This window comes from Equus przewalskii, chromosome 7, assembly GCF_037783145.1.
Source record: "Equus przewalskii isolate Varuska chromosome 7, EquPr2, whole genome shotgun sequence".
Classification (NCBI taxonomy): domain Eukaryota; kingdom Metazoa; phylum Chordata; class Mammalia; order Perissodactyla; family Equidae; genus Equus; species Equus przewalskii.
Genome location: NC_091837.1, coordinates 54,125,630 through 54,136,552, shown reverse-complemented (window position 1 = coordinate 54,136,552; position 10,923 = coordinate 54,125,630). Strand labels below are relative to the sequence as shown.

Sequence of the window (10,923 nt, the reverse complement as noted above, 5' to 3'; positions counted from 1 at the left end):
TAATTCAATGGTTCTTCAATGCTTTTGGACATGGACTCCTTTGAAAATGTGTAGAATGGTATAACCCTGTCTCAGAAAAATATATGCACATATATTCTGACATCCTTTATGGTACTGGAAATACAAAATAAGCTGCTTTGTGTTCCTAAAGTGGATGCTGCTCATCCCAAAATAAAGATTTGGTCTCCATTGTTATTCCAATCGGACGGTTGAGGGACCACTTGCTATATTCTCTCACTTTGTGTCTATCTACCTATTCTTCCTGTTGACCACTAGCCCAATTTGGGCAGCCACCTTAGGTTATCTCTATTATTTTGGCAAAGAACTCCTGTTGTTTTCTTACGTTTTAACAAGCTGTAAAAAAACCAACTGCCAAACTGAAGTATAGTCACTTAAAAAGATCTCTAATGTACATACAAAACCACTAAATTACCTGAGAAAAGTAGGAATCCAGGAAATTCATGTTTATTGCCCCTTCACTATAGTCCTTATTGGTTCCTCCAGTGGAATGCCTTGTTCTCATCATTCCAGATTGTCCCGTAGAACAGACGCCCAGTCCAAATCCTGCTGCGGCTCCGGATCCTGTCGCGGCTCCAAGCTTGGTAGTCAGCTCCATTCCTGAAGCTCCTTCCACCACCATCCCTCCAGCATATGTATTTGTACACACTTCTAGAAACAGGGGAGAAAAGTCTGTAACATCTCATGCTGTAATTAAAAAATGATTTTTTTTAAACTGGTGTTTGATATCCATGAGCAGTCAGTTACCAAATAGAGCAGATAAGTGGGAGAAAATACAATTATATGACTAGAGCTGCTAAGAATATCCCATAGTCTGTTATGTGAGAGTAACAGAGGAGAGGATATTAGCAGGTGAAATAGCTCTGAAAACCCACTATTTAGCAGATGTACAAAGGAAATGGAAATTCAGTGACAACAGCCAGAAATGGGAGGTGAAAACAGACTATTCAGTTCATAGCCACAGAAAGCTTCTAATGCAAGGCTTGTTTGTTTTCGTAGAAAAAAGAAATTGTAATTAAGCAGTCATATTGGCACAATATGCAAACCAAGGAGGAAGCATACATAAAATAATGATGCAAATTAGCTGTTGCTAATTTGGTGTCTTGGTACTTAGTGAAAATTTAGTGAATGATGACTATTCTGCCTGTTATCAATACATTACGCTTTTATGGAAAGTTATTTTTTATAGAGAATTCTGAATATAGTTTTTGCTATGTAATTATAATGAGAGAAACAGGTGAGGATTGGGGTAGCTGGTAAGGGCAGACAGTTATGTTTTGGGGGAGATTTCATGTGATTTTGCAGGCTGGACATTTGTAAACAATGTATTGCTAAGTATGGAATTAAGAAAAATTTTAATATCAGGCATCGGGTCTTATTGTTCCTCTAGTTTATGCTTTATTTGTGGCATTGAGATAATATCAGTAAAATAGTCATTTGGTAAACCATAGAAATAAACAATTTCACCTATATGACGACATAAGCGATCTTGTCCCATTATGACTGAATATAGGAATTGGTAATTGAACTTGAATCAAGATGCTGTTAGTTCCGGGGAAGGAAGAAGGGCAACAAGATTGAGGATGTGCATACATGAAGCTTTAACTGCAAATATGACCAGTTAAGAATAGTCAAAGTTGGGTGGTGGGTACATAGTGTTTGTCCTATTTTCCTTTACATTTTTTTGTATATGTGAAATCTTTCCTAATTAAAAAATTAGTAATCAACTGCCTGGGAGTTATATTTCAGTTTATTAAAGTTTGGGAAAAGTGTAACAAATCTTCATATATTGAAAACAGTGGCATCAGGGGCCTGCCCAGTGGCACAGTGGTTAAGTTTGCATGTTCTGCTTTGGTGGCCCAGGGTTTGCTGGTTTGGATTCTGGGCACGGACCTACAAACCGCTCATCAAGCCATGCTGTGAAGGTGTCCCACATACAGAATAGAGGAAGATTGGTACAGACATTAGCTCAGTGACAATCTTCCTTGAGCAAAAAGAGGAAGATTGGCAACAGATGTTAGTGCAGGGCCAATCATCCTCACCAAAAAACAAATAAACAAACAAACGAAAAGCCAGTGGCATCAGTGGACAAATTAACCTATTGAAGCTCGATCTAATTGACTAATGGAATTCACTTAATATATTAATGGTCATAGAGTTGACTAATATACTAATAGTAAACCAGCTTTTCCCTATTTCAGTGTTAAAATATCCACCTTGTGCACACATATGCAAATTATTAAGAAAAGAATTTCAAACACTTCTTATTTTTCAATATTTCTTATTTAACCCACTATGGCTTTCCAAAATAAATTTGATGTTCACTTACCAGAATTTTCCATGAAATCAGCTCCATTGGCTGTTATGAGGGGCACACAAATATTTGTGATTTCCTGCAAACCATGTTCAAAAAATAAATATATTTAAAAACAAATCAGATTTCATGGCAATATAGGTAAAATGTGGCTCTTTGCAAATGGTAACATTACAATCCTAAATTCTTATAGGAGTAACCATTTTCATGATTTGACATCTGAAGAGCTAAAACCCTAGAAGTCTTTATTCATTTCAGTACTAACTCTCAAAATGAAGGTCAAGGAGTGTCTTATTTTTATACCCCATTTCCTATCTCAATATAAATTGAATTTTGAAATAAATGTTTTACAAACTGGATCCTCACCTTGTCTTCAGGTTGGGCTCCTTCGATTCCCCATTGATGAATTGTTCCTTCTGAGCCATCGGGAACTGGGATGAAGCCACCTGTCATTCCCCCAATAGGACCTGTCCCGCAGTCACAGGTCAGCAGCAGAAGGGGGGCCACTAGTAAAAACCAAAACAAAATGTCAGAACATTTGAATCACTTGGAAATGATTTGATGTGATAATTGTCAGAAATGTTACAAAGAAAAAGTAATATTTTCAATACTTATGGAAAACTTCTAATAGAAAACAAAATTAGTTTCTACAAAATAAAATTTGGTACATTAAGCATAGTAAAGTAGCATATGATTGTGAAACTGAAGAAGATGGTTTGAATCATTCTTGTGCTATGTATATTGTTGTCTTAAAATAGTCACTGTTTGATGAGTGATAAAGGTGGTTATTCAGTTTCTCAATTCTTTTCATATGTGTATATACATATTTTTTTGGCAGGGAAATATTCACCCAGAGGTAATATCTGATGCTAATCTTCCTCTTTTTTTTTTTCCTCCCCAAAGCCCCTGTACATGGTTGTATATCTTAGTTATGAGTCCTTCTGGTTCTTCTATGTGAGCTGCCACCACAGCATGGCAACTGACAGACCGGTGTGGTTCCACGACCGGTAAGTGAACCGGGACCACCAAAATAGAGCACATAGAACTTCAACCACTAGGCCATCAAGGCTGGCTGGCCATAATATATTTTTATTGTTCTTGCATTTATTTGTACATATTGAGGCTATGTATATCATGTCAGGTGAATATATACCTTGACGGTCAAGAGTTTTAGGTGCGCATAATACTGTTTTAGTAATCTGGTCTCTAATGATCTCTTAGTAAACAGCAAGTAGCCAGCAAACTCCCTCAGCAACTGGAGTGATGATCTAATATCGATGCACTCTTAATTGCCACTTAAGAATCCTTAGCTTGGAGGTGCCTGCCTGCCACAGTAATTATCATTCTTTCTGTGCCTATCAGTCACATGTTGGCAATAAAGATTAACATCATTCTCATTCTAATGGACCAAGAGAGCAATACTCTTTCTTGAAAGGAAGTGCTTCCCATGCTGGGTAATCAGTGACCCCACAACCACCTCTGGGCTGCCAAGGCCACTTGAATCCTAATGTTTGAACTCTGTCCACTTAGAGGAACTTAGTGAGGGGTTTAAGAACACAATCTCTGGAGTCAGACTTCTAGATTTGAATTTTGGCTCCACCGCTCAGCAGCTGGGCAAGTTATGTGTGTCATCTTTCTTTGCCTCAGTTAATGCATCCATAAAATGGGAGAATAAATAGTATCTACCTGATGGATTGTCATGAGGATTAAATGAGTTAGTATAGGTAAAGGACAGTAGTGAGTGCTATGAGGATTTGCTAGTATTCAGATGGGCTACATCTGTTATGCAAATTAGCTCAGTCTTACATGTAGTATGAAAAATATTAGGCCAAGTGTATAAAATAAAATAGGTTGGACATAATATATTTTCTCAAAATGTAATATAATGTCCGTATAAATGATACTTCTAAAGGCTTGCTTTATTTATTGCCATCCTCAATTTTAAATGTGTAAGAAGCATTGAATATTGTGAGTTGACACATTAGTTATGAAGGGTAATGAATATACACCTGTGTGGTCAGTATTTTTAGGTGGACATAATAGTCTTTTAGAAATCTTGTTTATCATTGTATGTGCAATGTATATTTGGCTTTTATATATGTATCCAGAAAAACATTTTTCAAACTGTGGAGTGTTATTTCTACATACTGAAAAATGTATGTTCTATCCTGCACATCATTCAGAACATGGCATTTGGCAAAGGGTAGGATAACATGAAGCAAATATATTGTGGGAATAATGCAGTATATTTCCTCTGACTGCCATCTTGAGCCACAGTCCCATGTGTAAAATGGCCTACAGGATGTATCCACACCTCAAAATTCAACACTTCAAAATCAAGCTCATCGTTGCCTCCTTATATACCTGCACTTCCTCTTATATTTTCAGTTTCGCTTAATGGTTTCAGGAGCAACTGAATTCAGTGGTTCGTCTGGACTTCTTTTCCAATCTTCCTGTCCATTAGCCTCCAAATCCTTTCCATGTACCCCTATAAAGCCTTGCACACCTATGTTTTCCTTTCTAGTCTCATGCCATGCCTCTATATCTGGCCTCCATCATCTCTTCTGAACTATTAGAATAACCTTCTAGCTCTTCTTTCCTTTCTAATTTACAGTACACACTGCTGCCAGTGCTACCTTCCTTAAATACAAATAGGATCATGTTGATCTTTTATTCAGGTACTTTCTACAACTCTCTTTTCTGAGAACTTAAAGTACAAACACCATTGCATGTGTACATAAGGTGTTGCAAATTAGTCCCAATGCATCCTCCAGTTTCGTCTCCTTCCCTCTCCACAATTTCCCCATGCTTTAGCCTCCCAAGACTGTGTGCTTCCTAAAACATTGCTGTTTTCTGGCTTTGGCTCATTCTGTTGCCCTTTGGAAACACTTTTCCCCCTTTTTGTACTTACTGCATCCTATTCATTTTCCAAGGTTCAAATTGATGATTCTCCTATTCTGTGAAGCCTCTGCAATACTCCTTTGTATTCATTTCTATTATAGTTTTGTCATGGTATACTTCTTTTTCATATAGTTAGACATGCAAAAATCTATGAAGTGCATGAAAACCAGGATCAAGTTCCCTTTCATCTGGAAGTTAGCATAAAGACTCACAGAGGTATTTGAAAAATCTTTGTTTTTTGAAATTGACTAATATGATATTGGACAACTGAAACTCTGAGTATCAATTTCAGCTATTAAACTAAATGATGCATGATAACTTCAGAATAGTAAACACTTTTGGGGAAGGTGGGAGGGGAATATATGGCATGCGTGTGGAAGGCTACTAGATGTATCTATAGCGATTGATTTCTCTTTTTAAAAAAAGAGATCTGGGGGCCAGCCTGGTGGCATAGTGGTAAAGTTTGCATGCTTCCCTTCAGCGGTCCAGGGTTCTTGGGTTTGGATCCTAGGCACAGACCTACACACCTCTCATCACGCCATTCTGTGCCAGCATCCCACATGCAAAGTAGAGGAAGACTGGCACAGATGTTAGCTCAGGGTGAATCTTTCTCAAGCAAAAAGAGGAGGATTGACAACAGATGTGAGCTCAGGGCCAATCTTCCTCATACACATACACACACACAAAAGATCTGAACAAATATGGCAACTATTAGTAACTGTTAAGTTTCAGTGATGGCAGTATGTGTGCTTGTCATGTAATTTTCTGTACCTTTTTGTGATTTCAAAAAGTTTACGTGAATGGGTTGAAGTGGGCTTGATCATCATGAAAAATCATTTTAACTGTAAAAGTCTATCATTCTGTAATGAGAAGTGATTGTGAATTTATCAAGGATTTCTCTTGTATATACAAGAATTTGCCATGAAGCACTTTTAAATAGAAACTCATTACCTTCAAAATACTACTGAAGTCACAATATTTTGATTGAAATGTAACTTTTCAGAAACCTATTTGTTGAATACAATGAATTTTACTTTTATTGAAAAATAATACATGTATGTAGTTTTCCTACTTGTGTTCAGTAAACTTACTCATTTTAAGTCTGAAAGCTTTAAAGGGGATGTGTATTCAGGTGGTAAGTTATTCGGAGGAAATGCTGGATTAAGCAATAACTTCGCAGAGTCTATGTTGTACTAAGATGCATTGTAAAACTCAAAGCCTATGATAGCCCCTATATTTTCCCTAAATTTATTTGGCCAGGCTTCTCTTTTTATTTTAGAATCTCATGAGACTTGAATATGGAGAAGACATTTTAGAAAGTGCCACACTCAGGGATAAAGCCATTATTTTGACCATGAACATTACTGGCAGTGTGTAGAAAGTGTTCATGCTTTACTTTTTCCTCTTGATTCTCTTGTGCTTTTTCTAAATGTCCAACATATAAGACTTGCTTTGCCGTATCATGAATGTAGATTGTTGGCAAGAGATACATTAACTTTAAACATTTCAGATTCTTACTCAAGATGCCATTTCCCCCCAGCATTGCCTATAAAACAATTAGGGAATGGTTCTGCATGGCAGAGGTGCGTTGCCTGTGCAGCATGAAGCCTCTGCAAATGCTGACACCCCATCAAAAACAGAAAGAAGCTTTGGCATACTCACACAGCAACAACAAAAGACCGAGGAGCAGCAGGCCGATGGCGGCAGGCCCTAGCCTCATCGATGACTTCGTATCACGTACGTTCCCGGGGTCTGTAGTCCCGTCAGTTCCACAGATGCCCCTGTTGGTACACTGACAGACTTCCAGAGTCAAGCTCTCTGGTGTCTCGCAGAGCCTGTCCTGACCTGTTACTATGAGGGAGACTCTGTGCGTTCCCAGAGATAACTGCTGATGGGCCCTTAAGACGGCAGAGGTGGCTGCAGAGAAACAATCACACGAATCAACAGTAGCACAAGGTGTTTTTTGCTCTTAAAACTACTTATTTTTGTTAACAGAGCCAGAGTTGCTGTAGACATCACTGTCACAAATCGCAGGCTGATAGTAGGGTGAGGTTTGAGCAATTATGAGGGCTGTTAGGCGTTCACTTGCGTAAATCTGTGTGCACTGCCCCTCCTTGCCCTTCTCTCTGCCCCGGATGTGCTCCTTATTCTCCTCCATGAAAACTCAGTTCTACCCTGATTTTCCCCCAAAAGAAGATGGGAGGTGGGCATCATTTAAATATCAGGCCCCCCTCTCCAGGGGCTTAAGCACTCTCCTGTATGTCTGCACCAAACCCTGGGCTCTTGTGTGGCTCTCTGAATGTATACCTTCCCCCTAAGTCCATGTTTTTGTGCCTGACTTATCTAGACTGAGTTTCTGATTTAGCTGCTGCTACCTCAGCTCTTCCTGATAGTCCTCATCCTGTGCTCCCAATGCCGGTTGTATGAAATTCCCTGTGTTGAAGGCCTGTTGCCTTTCTGACTCATGAGCATTGATCATTCTCCATTCTTCATTGCTGTGTTGTTCCTTTCTAAGTGGGCTCCAGCGGCAGCTCTTATAAGCTGCAGAGTTAGGTTGATTGAATCATTCGTGACTGCACCGTGCCCTTTGACCTTGCGCCTGGTCCACTGAGTCCAACCACTGTTGCTTTGCCCAGTCTCACCAGAGCAGATGTGTCTAGTGCCAGGTCCTGTCTCTCTCTGATGTTTCTTTTGCAGCTCTTCGTTGGCTATGTGTCTGGTAAACTCATTTGGAGCCAAATGCTATGTGCACGATTTGGAGCTAGAGCCTTACATCAGGATCAGTAAGGCCCCAGGGAAGAAGGCCATGGAGAACAAGATCCCTTTGGTGACTCTAGCAATGGGTGAAACCTATGACTAGCGCACCATGGAGCACAGTCATGAAGCGAGGCAAGATTGGTTCAGAAAAGAGTTAGAGAAAAGTGAGTTCATGTACAAAGAATTTGAAGTGGCATGATTGGTCATTGTAAAATCCAGAAAGGAGATGATTCTTATTAAGTCTAACATCTTAGACTTAATTTAGGAGTTTCTATGAGACTCCTGGAAAACACAGGAAATGTAAAATTAGCATGATAGAGGTTAGGAGAAAAGGAAGAATGGATTAGCTCTTTCCCGTTGGCTAAAGAGTTTATGAGTTTCAGTCCACCATGCTCTCAAGATTCCTGACTAGTGACAGACTAAGTAGTGCTTCCTATGAGCCTTGAGCGGGGCACCCCTCCATTGCTTCATGTCTGCTCACAGCCTGGCTAGTTAGGAAAAGTTTATGTATTTATGAATTTAAACAGTGCTGCAATAAAATAGATGCCTGACTCTAATCTTTTTTTGGTCTGCTGTGGAGATAGAAATAAATATTAAAAATAGAAAACAATTGGAGTCCACATGAAGAACAGAAAATATGAACTAGTGCCAACAAGTCAGATTCCTTTTCTCTTCTGAAGAGAGAAGAAATTCACAAGGCTAGGACTCCATCTTCATTGCAAAGAAGTTTTTCGATTGGTCTTGGAAAGGACCTGCTCTCAAAGGACCCTCTTATCCTTCTGGAAATATGAAGAAGCAGCCACTTTCATTTATGGAAGCAACTTTACTGTTACTCACCGTTGAGTGTTGTGATACTCCACACAACTGGCAATTTTACGGGTTGTTCCTCCAGTGAAAATGTGTAGGGGCCAGTATATTTATCATTGTCCAGTGCTCTCGCCGAGACAATCACAGAAGGGGATGAACTACAAATTGTTTTCTTTTCAAGGACAATTGTTGGACAATTTTCATTAAAATCAGGTACTTTAACATAGATGGTGCCTGTAGAAGTTTTACCTGTGTCTCCTGTAAGAATAACATTTTACAGTTAAAGAAATATACAGAACAAGTTGTACAAAAAATAAATAAATAAACCTTTTAAATTTCTCTTGCATGCAGCCAAGTTACTGTGTTTTCTCATGAGAAATTGTGTTTGCTGTTCTTACAGGTGAAAAGATGTCACCTGATTTCCACATCTCGTAAAAAGCAAATTTGAGTTTATCAACTTGACTTGTGTCTCTAATTAGTAGCATTGGCTGTTAATTTAATATCCTTAAAACCGAGAGCTGTAAGGTGGTCAATTCGCTGATTACAAATGAAGTCAACATAAAAATAAAAGTTTTCTCAAATATATTCTATGCAAGAGTCCAGCAGCATGTGAAAGCTTTTTGCTTCTAAAACTTGAGCCAAGTATTTGGAAAAAACGATGATTTATATTTATTACCCGGGCTATAAAAGTTTATTGAAGAAAAATTTTTAAATGTTGACAATTAAAAACAATAAAATAAAAATTTCTCGGTGGAGGGATTATGAATCATTTTTGTTGTTTCCATTAGTGCTTTTTGCTGTTTTCCTAGGTGATATGTATTTGGTGTTTATTTTTTTGTTTTATTTTTATGTTTGCTTATTGCCTTGAGGATAAATTAATTTTATACTTGGGGAAACACACACACTCAATGAATATTATTTTTAAAACATTCTAGAAGATTTTATCATTCAATGATGTAAGCATATGTGGTCTCTGTAAGTAACTGACTCTATAAATAACTCACAGAGTCACCTCACATTTGAGTTGCACTTCCCTGATAGGCTTTCTGTACCAATCTTCATCCATCCTCTTGAACTCAGAAATTCCTCTGGGTCTAAAAATTCCTGCCACAACCACAGCAAACCACAGGGACTGAACACAGAATTCACTAGTGCTACAAACTTCACCAAAAAGTTGGAATGCTCCATCTTCTCCTGGATTCAGCTGCCTCAGACTTGAGACCCAAGGCCCCTAAGATAATTAACTTTATCTAGTGATAAAGGCAATATGTTAAATAACAATGATCATCTATTCATAAGAAAATTGCCGATTGGAATAACATTTCTCTAAAAAATGATTGAAATATTTTTCTTACCATCTATGGCCAGAACTTCAGCTGTGATTGTCTTGTTAACTATGAAAGTAGAATCCCGATCGATGTTTCTGACAAATTTGATTTGAGCAGTGGTTGAATCAACAATTAGCAAACCGCCATCGTTACGTCCCATAACATATCTGTTGTATGACAGAAAAAAATGTTTTCTTTCAAATATGGAATGTTACCTATTTAATGAAAGTGACTCATTTTATATGTAATGTATTTATGCTTAATTTAAGACATTGAAATGTGCTTTTATAAAAAGCAGCAGAAAATTAACATATTATCATGGACAAGCAGTATTTCATAATCCTTAAGTATAAGCTTGGATTTTCAGTTTTCTGCTCTGTGCAATAAAATAACCGTGTCTTTGCTCTTTATACTACAGCAACTGCTTTGCATGGTGCACTTATGTTTTGGACATGTATGTCTTTGTATGTGCTGTTCCTTATCTGATTGCACTATCGTCTTCTGGTGAACTTCTACTCTTTCTAACAACTCAACTGAAAGTTTCCATGAAACTTTTTCCCGATGTCTCTTGACAGGCTAAGGCATTCTTCTCTTGGTTTCCACTTTAACTTATGCTTATGTTATCTTTGTTCAGACACAGTATGTTCTAATGATTTAACTACTTGTCTCTTCTTGAGTTATCTAGTTCCTTGAGTTGGCCACCTTTGTATCTCTTTGTATTCTTGGCATATAATAGTTTAGGTGTTATTTTGTAATAGCTTATAGGTTAAAACTACATCAAGGCATAATAAAATGTTG

General features: G+C 38.0%; 1 protein-coding gene and 1 long non-coding RNA gene across 2 annotated transcripts in view; one reads left to right on the top strand and one right to left on the bottom strand.

Moving 5' to 3' along the window:
- The window catches only part of LOC139084843 (uncharacterized), a 154,903-nt gene that overhangs the window by 16,923 nt on the left and 127,057 nt on the right, over positions 1 to 10,923 (top strand). The window contains exon 3 of the long non-coding RNA XR_011542645.1: positions 3,236 to 3,339. This is a non-coding gene — a long non-coding RNA (uncharacterized lncRNA). The remainder of the gene's footprint in view (positions 1 to 3,235; positions 3,340 to 10,923) is intronic.
- DSG3 (desmoglein 3) overlaps positions 1 to 10,923 on the bottom strand; it is a 30,770-nt gene that overhangs the window by 3,473 nt on the left and 16,374 nt on the right. The window contains exons 10-15 of the mRNA XM_008535977.2: positions 10,153 to 10,292; positions 8,828 to 9,055; positions 6,896 to 7,150; positions 2,699 to 2,838; positions 2,348 to 2,411; positions 434 to 669 (exon numbers count right to left, since the gene is read on the bottom strand). Coding sequence (XP_008534199.2) covers positions 434 to 669; positions 2,348 to 2,411; positions 2,699 to 2,838; positions 6,896 to 7,150; positions 8,828 to 9,055; positions 10,153 to 10,292 — 1,063 coding nt within the window. The remainder of the gene's footprint in view (positions 1 to 433; positions 670 to 2,347; positions 2,412 to 2,698; positions 2,839 to 6,895; positions 7,151 to 8,827; positions 9,056 to 10,152; positions 10,293 to 10,923) is intronic.